This window comes from Trachypithecus francoisi, unplaced genomic scaffold (genome assembly GCF_009764315.1).
Source record: "Trachypithecus francoisi isolate TF-2019V2 unplaced genomic scaffold, Tfra_2.0 Lachesis_group20, whole genome shotgun sequence".
Lineage (NCBI taxonomy): Eukaryota > Metazoa > Chordata > Mammalia > Primates > Cercopithecidae > Trachypithecus > Trachypithecus francoisi.
The window spans coordinates 64,072,470-64,094,510 of record NW_022681466.1 but is presented as its reverse complement, the minus strand read 5'-3'; the positions used below and the strand labels follow the sequence as shown (position 1 = coordinate 64,094,510).

Below are 22,041 nucleotides of genomic sequence, written 5' to 3'. Positions count from 1 at the left end.
AATCCTCTGCCAAAAGCCCAGGAATCTGGGTATACTGAGTCCCTCCCTCCCAGCCACATCACACCTCAAGCTGGGCTCCAGGCCCTGCAAACTGCAAGCCCACTCGGCCCGGCACTCGGACGAACTCCAGGAGGGAGGCCCACTCTCTAGGACACAGCCCTAGGGCTGCTGCTACATGGTGATTCCTACAGGTCACCACAGCTTCGGCAGTCCCGTCCTCCACCAGGAGCCTATGGGGGGAAGGACGAAATACAAACGCCTACAGCAACCCAGTTTGCCAACACCCCGGACCCAATATACCTCCCTCCCCGCTGTTTGCAGTCTTTGGCTCAAAGATTTAGGAGCTTACCCTCATTCATTCGTTCAAAAAATATTCAGCAATTCTCATGAGCCAGGAATTATGCTAATGTAGAAATTGCAGATAGACAAAGTGGTCTAGTAAGAAAATGGCACAATGGGTGCCTGCCTTGTGCTCTTACCTGATGGTGGCCTGGCTTACAGATGTCTGTGTAGGGCACGTAGGGCCCAGGCGACTGCACTTTCCCTGAGATGAACACAGTGGTTGGAAAAGTCCTCTTGGTCCCATCACATCCCTCTGGCACTCCATACCCAGTTCAGCCTGTTCCTTCCCTCCCTTACCTGGGGGCAGATGCTGGTACAGTAAGCACACACCCAGAAGAGCTGAAGGCTGAAGACGGAGACAATATGGCAAGAGGTAGTGGCCTGGAATGGGGACTGACCACCCTGCAGAAGTTCAGCCAGGTAGATGTAGGGCAGGGGAACGCTAAATAAATACAGAGACACAGACACAGGGTCAAGAAACACAACAGGCAAAGGGGTTCTGAAAGCAAGGTGGGTCTAGAAGGACATACAGGGCAACACGATGGGGACAGCAGTGGGTTCCCTGTGCTCCTAGAAGCCCCATCCCCTGCCCCCATTTTAATTCCTGAGCTCTGATAGTCATTGCTTATTTTTCAGGTTTGAACACCATGATGTTAGCCAAGAAACATTTGCATGTTAGACTGAAAAGCCTTTAAAAGCCTAGAACACTAAATGATTCTGGGTACAATGATAGGCACAGAGCGTTTTTTATTTGGGGTAGAGGAGCTCCTCTAACTCAACACATTTTGTTGGGATTGGAGAAGACTGTAGTGATGGCAAAATCTTCAGAACCAGGGACATGTGGGAGATGCAGATGTGAAGCCAGGAAGTTTAGGGGTTGGGGTCTGGGCACTGACCTGATGGTGGTCTCAGGGGGAAAACTCAGGACCTGCACATAAGTGGATGACCGGAAACAACAATAAACATTGTGAGATCTGCAAGTGGAAGAGGAATAGTGAGTGAACAGGAAGACAAGGCAAATTGGAGTAGAAGCTGGGACTCAGAGATCAAGCACCACAGATTGGCCACTCCCCCTGAGGGACATACCCTGGCTATGGCCCTACCAAAGCTAGGGGAAGACTAGGAGGAGGACCAGACTGCAATACCTCATGAGGGTACTGGGCACAAATCGCAGACTGATATATGGAAAGCTGTATGAAAGAGAAGGGGTTGCTGTAGCAAAGTTAAGCAGGGATGGACATTCCAGAGAGCTACATCAATAGCAAGAGGAGGCAGGTGACACTACACATCTTCACCTGGAAACCCTTTTCTCCAGCTGGCTAAAGTGGACCCGGGCTCCTGGAAGGAGTCCTAGTGAGGGAGGCAAGTGGGGGTCTTCGATATATACATCCAGGTGAGGGGGGAATTCACAGTCAGCAGTCTCAAGAGCGACGGTTAGCTTCACACACCTTCTCATGGCCCCTGTGTTCCCTACAGAAGGAAAGTGGGTGTTAGTAGGATCTGTGAAGTCCACAAAGGCCCATCACTCTATTTCATACTTTCCCCACAAAGGAAGGTTCATTACCCAGCTTCATCCAGAGAGAGGCCACAAGGGGTTCACAAAGTGTCCGTGACAAAATCTCAGCAGAGAAAGACACCAAGGAATCTGTGAAACTGGAAGGTCAGGGAAATACACTGTGAATGGAGGCATAAGAAAGCACAGAGTGGAGACAGTCAGATCCAAGGCAGAAAATGGAACTAAAGTATCTGCTAGAATTTCATACATAAAGTCCTGAAAAACCGTGAGCTCCGCCACACTGCACACTAAGAGAAACACAGCCTATGGGAAAAAGAGGGTTGTGGCAGATCATTCGAAACCCGCATAAGGTGGCTCACGCCCCTAAATCCCAGCACTTGGGAGACTGAGGTGGGAGCTCGAGACCAGCCTGGCCAACATGGCGAAACCCTGTCTCTACTAAAAATACAAAAAAATTAGCTGGGCGTAGTGGCATGCACCCCTATAATCCCAGCTACTTGGGAGGCTGAAGTGGGAGAATCCTTTGAACAGGAGAAGTAGAGGTTTCAGTGAGCTGAGATCAGGCCATTGCACTCTGGCCTAGGTAACAGAGCAAGACTCTGTCTTAAAAAAAAATAACAAAAGAAATACCTACTGCAAAAGAAAATGAAGTCTTCACCAAACCCAGCTAGCTTGTGAGAAGAAAAAGTGGCCAAATTAACCAGAGGGGCTTGGTGGACATTTACTTGTCACTGAGCAGGTCGGTCAGTGAGGATTCAGGCAATGCCTTGCTTGCATCCAGCACATCTTGGATGTCCTGGGAGCTTTCAAGCTCCAGAGTCCAGTTGTCCTGGACAGTGAGGCAGGATGCACAGCCAGCCAACTCCAGAGGACGCCGAGATATGCAGGATGAACCATCCTTCTCAAACAACATTGGTGTCTGCGCAGAAATGGGAAGACGACTGTCTGAGAGTGTGTGCTAGTCCAGTGGGAGGCTCACAAAATATTCTGACCCAATTTTGTTCTTTCTGGAACATGGAGAAGGAAGTGTGTCAACACACACAGGCTTTCTGGTATATCTAAGTCCAGCCTTCTTCCAGAAGGCCTAGAGTGACCAGGCACTGGCATGCCCTCTTTAGACCCCAACCCCAAAAAAGCTTTCTGGGGAAAGGAATGATGAAGTAGGGCACTCACAGGGGGGCCAGGAGCTACGAGTCGGTACACTTGCCCCGGGTGCAAGAACTCAAACCAGCGGACTGAAGCGCCAAAGAAAATGAGGTGAACCTGTGAGGATGGAGAGCAAAGTGCTGGGGTCCCAGCTAGAGACTCAGGGCACAGGTCAGGTCCTGGGTCCCTGGAGTCCCAGTTTACCTTCTGATCCTTGTCATCATTTCCCTGGGGCTGGGGCAGCCCCCATCCAGTCCCCTCCTTCCTCTGGGTGCCCCCAAGCCAGCTCCCCAACACACAGAAACTGAGGGTGGGCTTGGGCACCTCTGGACTTGCTCCTGGAGAGACACAAAAATTCCGCTTCATGAGGGCCTCCTTGTGGCAGAGCAGAAAGAGTCGGCTCTGTCCTAGGTGGGGTCCCTCCAGGCCGGTGGGATCTGTCTGAGGTATTGAGGGTGTTGCTGAATGAAGGGAGGGTCTGGGCACAGGCAGGATCAGGGCATCAGCCAGAAAGAACTGGACATAGACTCTGTTGGGAGAGACAAGGAATAGATTTCTTAGTGATGCAGGCATTGGGTATTTTGGTCCCCAGAGTCCCACTCCTTTCACCAGGCCCTTCCTTCCCCCCCAAGACTCAGGACAACCATGACCCCAAGCAGCCAACCTGGCCTGCTGCTTCTGGATGAAGCCTGGCGTGCTCAGCTCCTTCCAGGAAGGGAAGCTGCTTCTCACGTCCCTCTCTATGATCAGCTGAAACCTCTCTGCCCTCACCAGGCAGCCTAGAGGAAGAAAGTTTTCTATCTTGACAAGAAAGGAGACCTGTGGGGTGGGTTGCAAGGCAGACCCTCCTACCAGTCTCACTGCCCATCCCAGGCCAGAGCTGCTGCCCTAACATGACATGAAAGCCCACACCTGACCCCCACCTTAGGGGGTGACACCTTCTCTCCAAACTAAGAATGGAGGAGACACAGTTGTAATCCTGGAGTGCATGTTAGGAGCTATGGTGGGGAAATGCGTGCTGGAAATTCTGGCTAGGGGTCTTCTTGCTCCTGCTCTCAGCCTGCCATACCCGTCTCCCAGAAGTTGTTGATTGACATGTGTCACTTCAGCATCTCTAGTAAATCCCAGCAGACTTTTCCTCCCAGGATCCCCCGGCTGTGAGAACCACCACCCCACCACCATCTTCTTTCCACATCTGAACTCCAAACCTATCAGCCGTGGGTCACTGAGGGGTTGAGAGTGCTTGCCCAGGAGCAGGCAGGGCAAGGAGCCACTTTGGTCCCGAAGTTGCAGACAACCTTTATGAGATGAAGCTACCAGAACCCCAAGTAAAACCTGCAAGATGAAGGTTCAGTTACCAAATGTTTATTCAGCAAATACTGAGCATCTACTATTTGCCAGATGCTGTATTACATGGTAAAGCTACAAAGTGAACAAAAAAGGCATGTCTCTGATTCCAAAGAACTTACATTCAAGTGAGGAAGACAGACAAAAAAACACACATGCATTCGCACATTTTGTAGAAGAGAAAGGGTACAAATAGAGGTTACAGGTAAGAGGCCATGCGGGATCTTATAGGACACAATGAGACGTTTGATTTTATTTTATATGCACTGGGAGAGGCATGCAAAGAATTTAAGCTGGGTGCAGTGGCTCACGCCTGTAATCCTAGCATTTTGGGAGGCCAAGGCAGAAGGATCATTTGAGCTCAGGAGGAGGAAATCAGCCTGCCAACATAGAGAGACCCCATCTCTAAAAATCAAAAAATGTAAAAATTAACCCAGGCTGGGTACAGTGGCTCATGCCTGTAATCCCAGCACTCTGGGAGGCTGAGGCAGGCAGATCACTCAAGTCCAAGAATTCAAGACCAGCCTGGGAAACATGGCAAAATCCCATCTCTACAAAAACACAAAAATTAGCTGGACGTGGTGATGGATGCCCATAGTCCCAGCTACTCGGGAGGCTGAGGTGGGAGGACTGCTTGAGCCCAGGACGCAAGGTTGCAGTGAGCCAAGATAGAGCCACTGCACTCTAGCCTGGGTGACAGAGCAAGACTCTGTTCCAAAAACACAAAAAAAGAAAATTAGCCAGGGATGGTGGTGAATGCCCGTAGTCTCAGCTACTTGGGAGGCTGAGGTGGGAGGATCACTTGAACCTGGGAGGTCGAGGCTGCAATGAGCCATGATTGTGCCAATGCACTCTAGCCTGGGCTACAGAGCAAGATCCTGTCTCGAAAAAAAGGATTTAAACAAGAGAGTTCTGTAATACAAGTTTCACTTTTTTTAACTTCCTTTTTTTTTTCCCTGAATCTTGCTCTGTTGCCCAGGTTAGAGTGCAGTGGTGTGATCTTGGCTCACTATATCCTTGATCTCTCAGGCTCAAGCGGTCTTACCTCAGCCTCCTGAGTAGCTGGGACCATAGGCACGTGTCACCACACCTAATTACAACAAAATTTTTGTGGCAACAACGTCTCTACCCAGGCTGGTCTCAAACTCCCGGGCTCCAGTGATCCTCATGCCTTAGCCTCCCAAAGTGTTGGGATTACAGCCATGAGCCACTGTGCCTGGCATATCCCTCCTTTCTAGTTGCTGCAGAGAGAATGAACTGGAGGGGCCAACAACAGATGAAGTGGTCTGCTTAGAAGGCTAGTGTAGTCAAAATGACAAAAAAATGATAGTAACCGAGACTAGGATCGTGGCAATAAGGATGACAAAAAAAGGAAGTGGCCGGGTGAGGTGGCTCAAGCCTGTAATCCCAGCACTTTGGGAGGCCGAGACGGGTGGATCACGAGGTCAGGAGATCGAGACCATCCTGGCTAACATGGTGAAACCCCGTCTCTACTAAAAAAATACAGAAAAAACTAGCCGTCTCTTAAAAAAAAAAAAAAAAAAAAAGGAAGTCCCCTGAGTCCTCCAAGGGTCCCCCTTACCTGGGCTGGATGGAAGGCAGAGGGCAGCACACAGAGCCAGGACCAAGCCAGGCGGCGATTGAGTTGGCAGCTGGACAGGTGGGAGGCCTCCGGGAGGGGCAGAAGGGCCTTAGGGTCAAAGGAGGCCCAGGCCTTACGCTGTCCTTCCTCTTTCAGGGTGGCCAGAGTGGGGAAGGAGGAGGGAGTCTGCAGCCGAGTGTACTGTCAAGGAGGGAAGAGAAATCGGGAGTGTGTCCCATGGGCCCCAGGTGTCCTCCGGTGTTCTGCCACCATCCTTCCCCCACATCCTCATACTTTCTGGAGGGGACAGTGATGTGGCTCTTCAAGGATCTCACTGTGTGGATTCCGAACAGGGCTGCCTGGCGGAGCTAGAAGATCCAGGGTAGGAGCCAGGAGTTGCAGTCCCAGCCCGGGGCTCCCAGGAGAGGAATGCTGCAGGAACTGGTGGTGTCTCAGCACATGGGGACACAGCCTTGGCCAGGAAAAGCAGCGCAGTCACTTCCCCTGAAGAGCCTGTCTCTTCAAGAATCCTGCTCTCCTTGCCAAGGAAGTGTGCTACTCCCACTGCCTTCCCGCCCTGGGCCCTCAGCCTCCTCACTTGCAGGCCAGCTCCTCCAGGGCCTTGGTAGCCCACAGGTAGAGGGGAAGTCCTAACTGACGTTCCCACACCAACTGCTCATACAGGGAGGCCCCGTAGGCTTGACGGGATGAGTGAGTCCCCGGCTTCTGACGAGAGAAGCTTTGAAGCAGAACAGCGCCACGGAGGCAGGGGGCGAGCACTGGCCTTCTTGTCCCCCCACCCACTGACTGGAGCAGGTGAACATCCTGGAGCTGGGGGAAAGCAGAGAAAATGAAAAAGCAGAGATGAAGCCCCCAACTCAATGAACCCAGGCAAAGGTCACCGCACTTTGCCACTGCCTGGGTTCCAGGAAGAAGGAAAACAATTTCTCCCACGGAGGCTGGCCTTGCTGTCTATTACAACCCACTCCCACTGCGGTCAGCCTTCATCTCCCATGAGCTCCACTCAGTCTTGTTGTGGGCTGGGTGGCTCCAGGATGAACAGACATGGCTGAGGCTTCTCACCAGGTCGCCTGGGATCATCCCGGCCCCAGACCTGTGCTTCAGCCATCTCCTCCTCCAGGTGAAAGGCCCTTCGCTAAAGGAGATGCTCTGGCCACAACTCCCTCACAGTGCCCAAGACTCTACTCCTTTTTGATGTAAACTTTTGTCCAAGTTATCCTTAACAAAAGTGACCCCCAACACATACTTTTTATTTCTGTATTTCTATATAACCACCCTGCTGCAGAAAAGGAGCCCATGAAGGTAAGAGAAGCTGCAGAGGTCTCTTTTCATTATCAGCCCTGATCTCACATACCTGCAGACACACTCCTGGTCGCATCACCCGCCTGAGGCCACGGAACTGCTGGTAGGCAAGGCAGAGCCCCAGCTGCCCATCCAGCTCATAGAGGCCAGCTGGCTCATTCAACACGCCAGTGACTGCTCCCTGCAAACAGGCCGAGGTCCAGTTGACCGCTATTTTCTTCCTCTTTGAAGACCCACATTTCCGGCCCCTCAAGCTCTAGGATCTCTCCCTGTGCTCACCGAATAGGATAGGAGTTTAGAATACCGGACAAGACCTTTTGGATCGTTCTCGTCCTCGGAAACGCTGGGCATGGGGAGTGGCTTGGGATCAGCCTCTAAGAGGGGTCCTTCCAGCTCCAGTTCCAGCTCCTGCACATGTTCTGGTTTCAGCAGCAACAAACGGGAGGACTGACTGGTCATCCAAACATGGTAGTGCTGGCCACGGATCTTGGACACTCGCAGTTCTGTCAGCACATAGGCTGTACCAGGCCGAAGGGCTCTGTGCCACACCAGCTGGGCAGGGACCTGGCTTGTGCAGAGACAGGCAATGTGGCCCAAGAGACCCCAACACTGCCACTCTGACAGAGTCCCTTTCCCTCACGATTTGAACTCAGAGACCTGCCCGCTGTGAGTCTCTCCTCACTTCTCTATCTTCCTTATGTCTGCCCATTCAATCTTAGCGTCTCTCCTCTCTCACAGGAGATGCCAAATATTTCCTAACCACTTCCCCAACATACAAACCATCCCTAAAACTTCCTTCAAAATACATAAATATTCCATTGAGAAAAGTGTGCCCTATCCCACCTCATAACACACAAACAACATTCATTCATGTAATCCATATGTATTGAGTAGATATGTATACAGTATTGGGACTGGTATCAAGGGAAGTATAATAAACTGTTCTTCTCCAACATACCGAGACCCTATTTCTACAAAATACACATATTTTTAAATTTTTTATAAAAAGGAAAAGAAACATTATTCAGATACTTATATGTCATAAAACAATGGTTAGAATAAAAATTAATGATTTACAATTTCTACCTTGGGTACTATGCTCAGTACCTGGGTAAAAGGATCGATCATACCCCAAACCTCAGAATCACAAAATATCCCCAGCTAATAAACAAGCACATACACCTGAGTCTAAAAGCTGAAATTATGAAAATAAAATTGTACCAGTTGATGCAAAAAGAGTCAACAGTAAGTACCAAGTTGTTGTTTTTTTTTTTTTTTTTTTTTTTTTTGAGACGGAGTCTCGCTCTGTCGCCCAGGCTGGAGTGCAGTGGCCGGATCTCAGCTCACTGCAAGCTCCGCCTCCCGGGTTCACGCCATTCTCCTGCCTCAGCCTCCCGAGTGGCTGGGACGACAGGCACCCGCCACCTCGCCCGGCTAGCTTTTCGTATTTTTTAGTAGAGATGGGTTTCACCGTGTTAGCCAGGATGGTCTCGATCTCCTGACCTCGTGATACGCCCGTCTCGGCCTCCCAAAGTGCTGGGATTACAGGCTTGAGCCACTGCGCCCAGCCAAGTTGTTTTTTTTTTATGCCTGTATTCAATGTCTCAATGGTATTAAGATGAACGATTTCTTTGGTCATCTTCCACAAGTGAGTGTGGCAGTTTTTTAAAAGGTCACATACAATCTAAAAGCTGTGTGCTTAAGTGAATTGCAAAGCGGAAAGTCTATTTCCTCTATGCACAAACATTTCCTGGAATCTTCTCCCAACAGCGCTATTCCAGAAAACAGCTTTCCCCAACTGTCCTCCTTTCCTACATGGCCTCTCCTATGATGTTATCTTTCCTATTGAAAGTTCTAACACCCTCCCCCACTTCCATGGCTGAAATGACCCCAATCCTCACCTGCACGATGACAGACACGTGGGTGTCAGCTGGGTCTGATCTACCAAGAGACAGGATGAAGTAAGCTTTCTGCTTACTTTTCACCAGAGCACTCAATTGAACCAGATTCCCAGCCAGGTTTCGCTGCACACCTCTGAGCTTGTTTCTAAGAAGGAAGAAAAAGCCCTGTAATCCCAGCTACTCAGGAGGCTGAGGGAAGAGAATCACTTGAACCTGGAAGGCAGAGGTTGCAGTGAGCTGAGATCACGCCATTGAACTCCAGCCTGGGCAGCAAGAGTGAAACTCCGTCTCAAAAAGAAAAAAAAAAAAAGAAGCAGTCATCTTTATTTCTCTTCTTTTTCCCTATAAATGCTGTCCCTTCCACAGTAAAGAATAACCTGGTAGTGATACAAAATGTCCACAGCCCAAAGCTAGGTATGCTACAAACCTTCAAAATTCTCTTGCCCCCATTAGATAAGGCACAGATGCCTTGAAAAACCCTTCTCTTTACCTTCTTAACATTCAAAGCCCATCATTTCCTTGATTTGGAACATTCCATCTATATTACTATCAATGCCCTTCTTTCTCTCCCTCCACTGACCCACCATCAGCCTCCAATTTCACAGTGCCCCCGCCATGCCTAGAGGGGGAAATTACCTGAGCCTGAGCAGGCGGGAAGCACTTTCTGGGTAGAGGACAGGTATAGGAGTGAGCGGGCCAGGACTGATGGTCAAAGGAAACACTGGCACAGGGCCATCCCACAGCTCCAAATGCCCCTCCCCTGAGGAATTCCACCTGGCAGGAGGGAGGTAACTCCAATGGGGGAACAGAAAAAGATGGCCCAACCAAGAAAGGTCCAGGTCGATGAGCTAAAAAAGACCAAGAGCAAGGGTTAATCAGGACCTTAGCACCCTATCCACCCACCTCCCCGTCTGTTTCCTCAGAGACTTAATTGTCTTGATCCTTGGACACCATTCTTGTCAGGATCTGAGGCATCTGACCTCCACCTTCCACTCACCTCACAGCTCAGGACGCCAGTGTTATCTCTCACATAGAGGCTTCCGTTCCTGCACTCTTGTTCCAAGTCCCCCCGTAGGTCTGTTAGTGTCCCTAAAAGCAACAGCTGCTCTCGGGGCAGGGGGTTTCCATTTGGTCCAGCCTCTTGGGCCCAGGCCTGGTATGCAGTACTGCTCCAGGACAGATGGCTACAGCATGGGAGATGCTGGTGAGTCTTGAGGTCCTGTACTGAGACGAAGCTGTAGAGTGAAGGGAACAGAGGTCCTGCAAACACAGGTCCAAGCCTAGTAGGTAAACCTCAACCCTGACAAACTCTCAAGAGCCCAAGGAAAGGTTGCAGGGGAACATGGACTAAGAGGTGAGTTTGATTAAAGGGGTAAAACCTGGGGCTAAAGGCCTAAGAAAATAAGGATGCGGGAGGGCGCAGTGGCTTGCACCTGTAATCCTAGCACTTGGAGAGGCCGAGGCGGGTGGATCACCTGAGGTCAGGAGTTTGAGACCAGCCTGGCCAACATAGTGAAACCCCATCTCTACTAAAAATACAAAAAATTCGCTGGGCATGGTGGTGGGCACCTGTAACCCCAGCTTCTTGGGATGCTGAGGCAGGAGAATTGCTTGAACCCAGGAGATGGAGGTTGCAGTGAGCCGAGATCACGCCATTGCACTCCAGCTTGGGCAACAGAGTGAGACTCTGTCTCAAAAAAAAAAGGAAAAAGAAAATAAGGATGGGATCTGAGTCCAGTTCTGTGCTGAACAGTATCTTCAACAAGATGGTGCCAGGGAGAGGACCCAGAGAAATGAAATAGGAATGCATGAGTGGCCTGAAAAATGAATGTGTGGGGAGAACACTTTGTAAATAACAAAGGCAATTCTCTTGAAAGCATCTCAGCTCTTAGCTCCAGAGAGAACTTAATGGGACCACTTAGGCATCTAAGGGTCCAACTACAATGACGCCAGCCAAGTTCCTTTCTAGTCTAGAATAGCACAGTCCTAGAGACTAGGGGGGAAGCTGAGGCTGAGACGTGGGTGTTGGATGTGATACAAATAATAGTTAAATTATCAAGTTGTGATAAATTCACCTTTCTGTAATACCATTATTCTCACTTGCTTGTATTCCCCTGATTTTTTTTTTTTTTTTTTTTTTTTTTTGAGACAGAGTCTCACCCTTTCGCCCAGGCTGGAGGGAAATCAAGACCAAAATCTTGAACTCTCTCCAGACGGGGTTTCACCATGTTGGCCAGGCTGGTCTCGAACTCCTGACCTCAGGTGATCCATCTGCCTCAGCCTCCCAAAGTGCTGGGATTACAGGCGTGAGCCACCGTGCCTGGCCCCCATGACTTTTTTTCAGTGGAAATGAAAAGGATCAAGTTATAAAACATCACAATTAATCCTCCCTGTTGGACTCAAGAACATTATGCACAAATGAGTATCAAAGAGAGAGAATGGGCCAGGCGCGGTGGCTCATGCCTGTAATCCCAGCACTTTGGGAGGCCGAGGCGGGCAGATCATGGGGTCAGGAGATCGAGATCATCCTGGCAAACCCGTGAAACCCCGTCTCTACTAAAAATACAAAAAAATTAGCTGGGTGTGGTGGCGGGCGCCTGTAGTCCCAGCTTCCAGGGAGGCTGAGGCAGGAGAATGGCGTGAACCCGGAAGACGGCGGAGCTTGCAGTGAGCGGAGATGGCTCCACTGCACTCCAGCCTGGGCGACAGAGCGAGATTCCGTCTCAAAAAAAAAAAAAAGAGAGAGAGAGAGAATGCTGTTCTAGAAAGCCACTCCCCTTCTGCATCTGGTCTCTTTCCCTAATGGCTTTGGAGAAGACACAGGGCAAAGACAGAAACTAACACATGTTGGCCCCTGCCATGCACACTATAATATACTGAGTCTGGTCAGGCTCAATATTGAATTTCCTTCTCCCCAAAACTCTGTAAACATCATCAATGGGGAAAGTCAGAGGCTCAGTACACAGAGGCATGGGTGGCAAAGTCAGGCGTGTCTCATTCAAAAGTCCATGTTCTTTCTCTGTGTTTTCCTACTTATCTGAAGGCCCAAGAAAAGGCAACCAGAGAGAACTATCTCCTTTTTTTTTTTGAGACACAGTCTCGCTGTGTCGCCCAGGCTGGAGTGTAGTGGCATGATCTCGGCTCACTGCAACTCCGTCTCCTGGGTTCAAGCAATTCTCCTGCCTCAGCATCCCAAGAAGCTGGGATTACAGGCGCCCACCACCATGCCTGGCTATTTTTTTGTATTTTTAGTAGGCGAGGTTTCACCATGCTGGCCAGGCTGGTCTCGAACTCCTGACCTCGTGATCCGCCCGTCTCAGTCTCCCAAAGCGCTAGGATTACAGGTGTGAGCCACTGCACCCAGCCAAAAAAAGTAATCTTAACGTGGACAAGAATTATACGAAAAGAAAGGAAAAACAGTCCAGTGAAATAAAATGATAAAAAGGAAAAAAAATAACCTGTGTACAAGTATCCTCAGAAATTACTTTGGAATTAGGCCAAGCACAGTGGCTCATGCCTGTAATCCCAGCACTCTGGGAGGCCAAGGAGGGAGGATCACCTGAGGTTAGGAGTTTGAGACCAGCCTGGTCAACATGGTGAAACCCCGTCTCTACCAAAAATACAAAATTAGCCAGGCATGCTGGCAAGCGCCTGTAATCCCAGCTACTTGGCAGGCTGGGGCAGGAGAACTGGTTGAATCGGGGAGGCAGAGGTTGCAGTGAGCAGAGATCGCGACACTGTACTCCAGCCTGGGCCACTGTACTCCAGCCTGGGCAAGAGCGAAACTCCGTCTCAAAAAAAAAAAAATTACTTTGGAATTAACAAAACAAAAATATCATTTAATACCTACCAAATAGGCAAAAATAAATAAAAATAATTTTTAACCAAGGTAAACACAGGCTCAAGATATGCACATACACTATCGGCCGGGCACAGTGGCTCATGCCTGTAATCCCAGCACTTTGGGAGGCTGAGGTGGGCAGATCACCTGAGGTCAGTAGTTCGAAACCAGCCTGGCCAACATGGTGAAACCCCATCTCTGCAAAAATACAAAAATTAGCCAGGTGTGATAGCAGGCATCTGTAATCCCAGCATCTTGGAAGGCTGAGACAGAAGAATCACTTGAACCTGGGAGGTAGAACTTGTGGTGAGCTGAGATGATGCCATTGCACTCCAGCCTGGGTGACAGGGTGAGACTCCGTCTCAAAAAACAAAAAACAACCAACCACAAACAAAAAAAGAAGTATAATATTAAGCACAAAAAGCAAGTAGTGGCTCGGTGCAATGGTTCACACCTATAATCCCAGCACTCTGGAAGACCAAGACGGCGGATCACCTGAGGTCAGGAATTCGAGACCAGCATGGTCAATGTGGTGAAACCCTGTCTCTACTAAAAAATACAAAAATTAAGTTGCATCTGGGCTGCCTTTAGGATTCAGCTCCATGGCGGAAGAAGACATTGAGACCAAAATCAAGAACTACAAGACTGCCCCTTTTGACAGCCGCTTCCCCAACCAGAACCAGACCAGGAACTGCTGGCAGAACTACCTGGACCTCCACCGCTGTCAGAAGGCAATGACGGCTAAAGGAGGCGACATCTCTGCGTGTGAATGGTACCAGTGTGTGTACCAGTCCCTCTGCCCCACATCCTGGGTCACAGACTGGGATGACCAACAGGCTGAAGGCACGTTTCCCGGAAAGATCTGAACTGGCTGCACCTCCCTCTCCTCTGTTCTCCGTCCTTCTCCCAGGATGGTGAAGGGGGACCTAGTACCCAGTGACCCCCACCCCGGGATCCTAAATCATGACTTACCTGCTAATAAAAACTCATTGGAAAAGTGAAAAAAAAAAAAGAAACAAACAAAAATTAGCTGGTGTGGTGGCACATAGTTCCAGCTACTCAAGAGGCAGGATAATCACTGGAACCCAGGAGGCAGAGGTTGCAGTGGGCTGAGATCGTGCCACTGCACTCCAGCCTGGGAAACAGAATGAGACTCCGTCTTAAAAAAAAAAAAGAAAAAAAAAAAGCAGGCCAGGCACAGTGGCTCATGCCTATAATACCTTGGGAGGCCATGGTAGGAGGACTGCTTGAGCCTAGGGGTTCAAGACCAGTGTGGCATGCACCTGTGGTCCTAGTTATGTGGGAGGCTGAGGCAGGAGAACTGCTTGAACCCAGGAGGTAAAGGCTGTGAGCCATGTTTGCACCACTGCACTAGAGCCTGGGGGACAGAGCGAGACCGTCTCAAAAAAAACAAAATGAAAAACAAATTGCAGAGGGTATTTAAATAGGGTATGGTATCATTTATTTAAGGTCTACATGTGTGCAAAACTCTACATTATATTGCTTAAGCATAGATGCATGTGTAGTAAAAATATTAAAATATTTATTGGAATAATATATCCCATGTACAAGATAGTGATTACTTTTTTTTTTTATATAGAGTTTCGCTCTTGTCGCCCAGCTGCAGTGCAATGGTGTGACCTCGGCTCACTGCAACCTCTGCCTCCCGGGTTCAAGCGATTCTCCTGCCTCAGCCTCCCGAGTAGCTGGGGATTTTACAGGTGACCACCACCACGCCCGGCTAATTTTTGTATTTATTTTTAGTAGAGAAGGTGTTCCACCATGTTGGCCAGGCTGGTCTCGAACTGCTGACCTCAGGTGATCCACCCGCCTCGGCCTCCCAAAGTGTTGGGATTACAGGTATGAGCCACTGTGCCTGGCCGATAGTGATTACTTCTATGAGGCGATAAATAGGCTTCTTTTGCAGGACTTGTCATAGCCTCTAATACGTTAATAAACCCTATGACTCTCCCAGTGAAGTTTTATCATATTCAATTTCCCTCACACTTACTTAGCTATGAACCCCTTTTACTGTGCTTTACTAACATTGCCTAGAACACTTTTGGAAATGGTAGTGTAGAAAAAAATGTGTACATATACATATATACACAAATATATACACATATATACATATATATATACACACATACATACACACACACACACACACCCCCCCCCCCTCGGAAGCCCTAAAACTCACATCTTAAACACAATGGTCTGCACTTGGTAATGTCAAACAGCTCTCTGTATCTTTGTTTCCTCATACACAAAATAAAGATAACACTAGCGGGCCCGGCGTGGTGGCTCAAGCCTGTAATCCCAGCACTTTGGGAGGCCGAGACGGGCGGATCATGAGGTCAGGAGATCGAGACCATCCTGGCTAACACGGTGAAACCCCGTCTCTACTAAAAAATACAAAAAAAAAAAAAAAAAAAAACTAGCCGGGCGAGGTGGCGGGCGCCTGTAGTCCCAGCCACTCGGGAGGCTGAGGCAGGAGAATGGCGGGAACCCGGGAGGCGGAGCTTGCAGTGAGCTGAGTTCCGGCCACTGCACTCCAGCCTGGGCGACAGAGCAAGACTCCACCTCAAAAAAAAAAAAAAAAAAGATAACACTAGCCTCTTTCCACACTAGGAGAGCTCTTTTTCCAAATTTTCCTTCTCTCTTCCCCTCTTCTTCTCCTTTTCTTTAATCTTAAGCCAATTCGGGAGAACTTCAGGAAAAGGAAAGCTTGATAGTGTTAGAACAGAAAAGCTCTGCAGAAGGGGTATGTTTAGACTACCTTGTCCTCTGCTCACTCTCTCACTTGCCCTTTTTCTAACTACAGAATCTTACTTTTCAATCATGAATTCAGTACCCGCCCCTGCCCAGCCCCCACAACCGCCACCTCTCCTTACCTATAGCTGAGGGGCAGTGTAGAACCTTGATTCCTTCCCTGGGACAACCAGACAGTCTTCACACAATCAATTACCAATGGAGTCAACTGGACATTAGGCTGCTTGACAGCTGGACACAGGGTCTTTTGGATGAAGACCTGGGCATCCTCAAGCCAGGCTTGTTCCTGAGGAAAGTGAATTTAGTTAAATCATCTTGACTATCCGGCCCGCCCAAGGAAACTTGGGAAGAATAAAAGACTAGGAAAAAATATCCAGGTCGGGTGCAGTGGCTCACGCCTGTAATCCCAGCACTTTGGGAGGCTGAGGCAGGCAGATCACCTGAGGTTGGGAGTTCAAGACCAGACTGACCAACATGGTGAAACCCTGTCTCTACTAAAAACACAAAATTAGCCGGGGGTGGTGGTGCACACCTGTAATCCCAGCTACTTGGGAGGCTGAGACAGGAGAATTGCTTGAACCTGGGAGGCAGAGGTTGTGGTGAGCCAAGATTGAGCCATTGCACTCCAGCCTGGGCAACAAGAGCAAAACTCCGTCTCAAAAAAAAAAAAAAAAAAAAGAAAAGTATATCCAGAGGGCACATGAAATGAAGATCAAAAGTAAAGGAGTTTAGAACTTGAAGAAACCTTAAAAGTCTTAGTCCAGCCATGTCATAGACAGCTGGCCATCCAGTTTTGGTCTTGCCCCTTTCTCTAACAAACTTGTACTCATCCCTTCTTACATGGAATCTGGTTCTAAAGTCAGTACGTTGAAAAGCGAGAATGGACAAAAACATTGTTGAACAATCCTTTAAATTATTCATAAAGAAGACAGGCTAGGTGCAGTGGCTCCTGCTTGTAATCCCAGCACGTTGGGAGGCCAAGGCGGGTGGATTGCTCGAGTCCAGGAGTTCAAGAACAGCCTGGACAACATGGCAAAATCATATCTCTACAAAAATACACAAAGCCAGGTGTGGTGGCACATGCCTGTGGTTCCAGCTACTCGGGAGGCTGAGGTGCGAGGATCACCAGAGCCTGGAGCGGTTGAAACTTCAGTGAACCCGGATGGCGCCACTGCACTCTGGCCTGGGTGACAGAGTGAGACATTGTCTCAAAAACACCAAAACCAAAAATGAATAGGACGTAGTGCCATACTATGTATAAGTGCCTAATAGTAGACAGTACATAAAAAGAACATAGGCGGCCGGGCGCGGTGGCTCAAGCCTGTAATCCCAGCACTTTGAGAGGCCGAGACGGGCAGATCGCGAGGTCAGGAGATCGAGACCATCCTGGCTAACATGGTGAAACCCCGTCTCTACTAAAAAATACAAAAAACTAGCCGGGCGAGGTGGCGGGTGCCTGTAGTCCCAGCTACTCGGGAGGCTGAGGCAGGAGAATGGCGTAAAACCCGGGAGGCGGAGCTTGCCGTGAGCTGAGATCCGGCCACTGCACTCCAGCCTGGGCAACAGAGCGAGACTCCGTCTCAAAAAAAAAAAAAAAAAAAGAACATAGGCAGAGTATATAACTTTTAATCATTTTTTTATTCAAATGTATGCATTTCCCACAAGCTAAATATAAGCAAGATACAACCTCACTTGATTTATTTCCTGTTGTCTTTTCAGCAAAGGTGTGGTCTTCCTGAGGAGGATAGGGACTATCTTTGTATACCTGACACAGATTCTGGACACATAGTTGCCATTATATGTAGATAACTTTAGGAAAAAGGACCAGTTTGGCCTCCTCCCAGTGCCAGGCAGCTTTAACACAGTAGGTCCTTTATCCTTCTCCCTTAATGCTACTTCTAAGCCATTACAGCTCCTTCCCTGGTCCTCCAAGGCTCATATACTAACATCCTGGTCAATCTTTCACATTCTGTTTTTTTTTCTGAGATGGAGTCTTGCTCTGTCGCCCAGATTGGAGTGCTGTGGTGCGATCTTGGCTCACTGCAACCTCCGCCTCCCGGGTTCAAGTGATTCTCCTGTCTCAGCCTCCCAAGTGGCTGGGATTACAGGCATCCACCACCATGCCCAGCTAATTTTTTATATTTTTAGTAGAGACGAAGTTTCACCATGTTGGCCAGGCTGGTTTCGAACTCCTGAACTCAAGTGACCCGCCTGCCTTGGCTTCCCAAAGTGCTAGGATTACACACGTGAGCCACCGCGCCTGGCTCTGCCCTTCACATTCTTCTAATCTTAAGGAGCTTGAAAAGAGCTAGAAAAGCCAGTCTTAACCTAAATGCCCATCAACAGTAGACTGGATAAAGAAAATGTGGTACATATACACCATGGAACACTATGCAGCTATAAAAAAGAATGAGATCATGTCCTCTGCTACAACATGGATGCAGTTGGAGACCATCATCCTTAGCAAACTAACCCAAGAACACAAAACCAAATACTGCATGTTTGTTCCCACTTATAAGTGAGAGCTAAATAACAGGAACACATGAACACAAAGAGGGAAATAACAGACACTGGGGCCTACTTGAGGGTGGGAAGAGAGAGATCGGAAAAAATACCCATCAAGTACTATGCTTAGTATAGGGGTGACGAAATAATGTTTATACCAAACCCCTGTGACATGAGGTTACCCACATAATAAACCTGCGCATGTCACCCGAATCTAAAAAAAAAGTTACAAGGAAAAAAAACAAGGCTTCAAGTTTTAGATGTCTTCAGCATCCTTATGGACAGTCCTACCACTGACCTTCAGCCCACCTCAGCCAAACACTCATTCAAGGTCAGAGTTGTAGAAACCAGACCATATCCTCATTCAGAGTTGCCTCACCAGCATCATCAAAGTTCCCACTCTCACGCTTTTTGTCTTCCTCTCCCAGTATTCTTTTGTAGTTCCGTTTCTCGGATGGCCTATCCTTTGCTTGGTGCGCTGAATCCTATTGTCTCTTAAAGTGATCTCATGGCTATAAGGTGAAATTACCTAAGTTTTGTTAAAAAGGTAAATTCATGTTTTCATCTACTGAGTAAAAATGGAGCAGACTGGATGTGGTGGCTCTCGCCTGTAATCCCAGCACTTTGCCCGGTCAAGGTAGATCGCTTGAGCCCAGGAGTTCACCACTAGCCTGGGCAACAAGGCAAAGACCCGTCTCTACAAAAAACAGAAAAATTAGCTGGGCGTGCTGGCTCGTGCCTATAGTCCCAGCTACTCAGGAGGCTGAGGTGAGAGGATCACCTGAGCCTGGGAAGGTTGAGACCAGCCTGGGCAACATGGTGAAACTCTGAAACAATTCAAAATTAGCCGGGTTAGCTGGGCGTGGTAGCACAGCCAGTAGTCCCAGCTACTTGGGAGGCTGAGGTGGGAGGATTGCTTGAGCCCAGGGAGGTCGAGGCTTCAGTGAGCTGGGATGGTGCCACTGCACTCTAGCCTGGGTGACAGAGTTAAGACGTTGTCTCAAAAAAAAAAAAAAAAAAAAAAAGAGGGAGGAAGACCCAGATTAATATAGGCTGAAGTTTAAGAACACAATATGCTTTCCCACAATTATCTCAACCACTGCATGGGGTTAACAGCCATGGCCAGATGATGATTGTTTCTGTATGTCTACTTTAGCTGAGATCTCATTCCTGAGCTTTAGTCTTATCCATCTGCCAGACTCTCCATGGCCAACCCACAGGCGGCACACATGCCCAACACTGAACTTTTCACAAAATCCTCTCCTTATCTAGAACACTTCTAGTGTTATGTTCACTAACTTAGCAAACAGTACCCTTAACCAAATAGTTGTTCTATCCTGAAACCTAGGTGTCCTCCTTAACTCCTTCCTTTCCCTACATAAGTCCCAGTCCTGGCTGGGTGCGGTGGCTCACACCTGTAATCCCAGCATTTTGGGAGGCCGAGGCAGGCAGATCACGAGGTCAGGAGATCAAGACCATCCTGGCTAACATGGTGAAACCCCGTCTCTACTAAAAAATAATAATAATAAAAATTAGCTGGGCATGGCAGCACGTGCCTGTATGCCTGTAATCCCAGCTACTCAGGAGGCTGAGGCAGGAGAATCGCTGAACCTGGGAGGCAGAGGTTGCAGTGAGCTGAGATCGCGTCATTGCCCTCCAGCCTGGTGACAACGCTAGACTCCGTCTCTCAAAAAAAAAAAAAAAAACACACCAAACCCAATCCTTTAGATTGTATTTTCTTAACATCTTTTAATTTAATAATTAATTAATTATTTATTTATTTATTTGAGATGGAGTCTAGCTCTGCCGTCCAGGCTAGAGTGCAGTGGTGTGATCTCGGCTCACTGCAACCTTCACTTCCCAGGGTCAAGCGATTCTCCAGCCTCAGCTTCCCCAGCAGCTGGGATTACAGCTGGGATTACAGGAGTGTGCCACCACGCCAACTACCTTCACGTTAAAGTTGCTGCTCAGCATGAGGTACAAAACTGTCAGTTCTGACCCCTCCACCACCATCCAATTGAACTTTTGAGTTTTGCAGACACCTGCTCTATCCTCCTGCCTTTGAACATGTGTTTGCTTCCGTCCTGAAACCCCTTCCGGCGCTTTTTTTTTTTTTTTTTTTTGGCGGAGTCTCGCTGTGTTGCCCAGGCTGGAGTGCAGTGGCACAATCTCAGCTCACTGCAACCTCCGTCTCCCAGGCTCAAGCGATTCTCCTGCCTCAGCTTTCTGAGTAGCTGGGATTACAGGTGCGCGCCACCACGCCCGGCTATTTTTTGTATTTTTAGTAGAGATGGGGTTTCACCATGTTGGTCAGGCGGGTCTCGAACTCCTGACCTCAAGTGATTCGCCCGCCTCGGCCTCCCAAAGTGCCGGGATTATAGGCGTGAGCCACCACGCCCGGCCCCTTTCCGCGCTTTTTGCCTTCTACACGCACTTCGGGTCTCAGACGCTTTTTCTTATTATGATTGCCCTTTCCCCTACAGCCTCGTCAAGGGTCTTCTTCAGGAACCCACAGCCCCATAGTTCCCCCATTAACCTGCTCCTGGTTTCCCACCGGACTTAAACCCTAGAGAGTGCACGGAGGCCAGTTTAAGGCTCACAGTGGGCGCCGCGTGAATGAGGGAATAAACATTCGCAGAACCAGTAAGAAGTAGGAGCGGACCGACTCACAACCCCCTCACCCATGGTCCGGACGCAGCCAGCGAGCCCACAGAGACAAGGCAGAGGAAATAGGAAGAGAAAGAATATCTGTGACAAACAAGAAAAAAGGAACGGACGAATAGCAGCACTCACCGAGGAAGAGGTCTGAGCCCAGCCAGCCGCCATGATGCGCCGGAGCTCCGCCCCCGGGAGGTGCGGGTGCTCCTTTGGGGGGTGGGGGGACGCTCGGTGACGTCACCGGTGGACGGGTCTCGTCGCCACCTCCGGCTCCTTCTCGCTGCTTACCACCTCGCACCCTGGAGACTGCGAGGCGCCTCGGTGCACCATCCCAACTCCTGATACCCCTGTCTCTTTTCTCTGATTTTTTTTTTTTTTTTTTTTTAAGACGAAGCCTGGCTCTGTCGCCCAGGCTGGAGTGCAGTGGCGCGATCTCGGCTCACTGCAAACCCCGCCTCCCAGGTTAAAGCGATTCTCCGGCCTCAGCCTCCTGAGTAGCTAGGATCACAGGCACCTGCCGCTAGGTCCGGCTAATTTTTTTTTTTTTTTTTTGTATTTTTAGTAGAGAGAGGGTTTCACCATGTGCCAGGCTGGTCTCAAACTCCTGACCTCATTGATCCACCCGCCTCAGCCTCCCAAAGTGCCTGGATTACAGGCGTGAGCCACCGCCCCTGGCCCTCTGATTTTTTTGAGACGGGTCTCGCTCTATCGCCCGGGCTGGAGTGCAGCGGCGCCATCTCGGTTCACTGCAGCTTCGACCTCTCGGGCTCAAGCGATCCTCCCACCTCAGCACACCGAGTAGCTGGGATCACAGGCGTGCACCGCCACACCCGGCTAATTTTTGTATTTTTCATTAGAGACAGGGTTTCGCATTGTTGCCCAGACTAGTCTCGAGCCCCTGGGCTCAAGCGATCCGTCCGCCTTGGGCTCCCTAAATGCTCGGATTACAGGCGGGAGCCACCGCGCCCAGCCTCCGTCTCCCTTCTAAGTGACATCCTGTCCGGCATCCCGCAGGCCTTCACATGGATGGGGTGGGAGAGCTCAGGAACTCAAACACAGCCCGCCTGATGGATGACTTCTAAGCATCTTTCAGTCACCTTGATCTTGC

The 22,041-nt window shown here is 49.3% G+C and overlaps 2 protein-coding genes across 5 annotated transcripts in view; one reads left to right on the top strand and one right to left on the bottom strand.

Annotated features, from left to right (window-relative positions):
• CTC1 (CST telomere replication complex component 1) overlaps nt 1–21,272 on the bottom strand; it is a 23,440-nt gene extending 2,168 nt beyond the window's left edge. Inside the window, exons 1-21 of one of the 4 annotated variants that reach the window (XM_033184615.1) lie at nt 21,069–21,255; nt 15,893–16,056; nt 10,155–10,392; nt 9,794–10,005; nt 9,158–9,302; nt 7,536–7,820; nt 7,309–7,437; nt 6,532–6,764; nt 6,228–6,405; nt 5,934–6,134; nt 4,213–4,339; nt 3,669–3,783; nt 3,209–3,533; nt 3,032–3,121; nt 2,584–2,777; nt 1,907–1,995; nt 1,638–1,812; nt 1,239–1,316; nt 640–784; nt 480–544; nt 65–230 (exon numbers count right to left, since the gene is read on the bottom strand). In XM_033184615.1, the coding sequence (XP_033040506.1) occupies nt 65–230; nt 480–544; nt 640–784; nt 1,239–1,316; nt 1,638–1,812; nt 1,907–1,995; nt 2,584–2,777; nt 3,032–3,121; nt 3,209–3,533; nt 3,669–3,783; nt 4,213–4,339; nt 5,934–6,134; nt 6,228–6,405; nt 6,532–6,764; nt 7,309–7,437; nt 7,536–7,820; nt 9,158–9,302; nt 9,794–10,005; nt 10,155–10,392; nt 15,893–16,056; nt 21,069–21,101 (3,387 nt within the window). In that variant the 5' untranslated portion in view covers nt 21,102–21,255. Of the gene's footprint in view, nt 1–64; nt 231–479; nt 545–639; nt 785–1,238; nt 1,317–1,637; nt 1,813–1,906; nt 1,996–2,583; nt 2,778–3,031; nt 3,122–3,208; nt 3,534–3,668; nt 3,784–4,212; nt 4,340–5,933; nt 6,135–6,227; nt 6,406–6,531; nt 6,765–7,308; nt 7,438–7,535; nt 7,821–9,157; nt 9,303–9,793; nt 10,006–10,154; nt 10,393–15,892; nt 16,057–21,068 lie in introns of those variants that run through there. The other 3 variants (XR_004430838.1, XM_033184617.1, XM_033184616.1) reach the window with 3 other exon arrangements.
• LOC117067730 (cytochrome c oxidase subunit 6B1-like) lies at nt 13,565–14,024 on the top strand. Its single transcript, XM_033184638.1, has one exon. It carries the CDS (start codon nt 13,601–13,603, stop codon nt 13,862–13,864), a length of 264 nt encoding a protein of 87 aa, XP_033040529.1. The 5' UTR covers nt 13,565–13,600; the 3' UTR covers nt 13,865–14,024.
• Nucleotides 21,273–22,041: the final 769 nt, after the last annotated feature.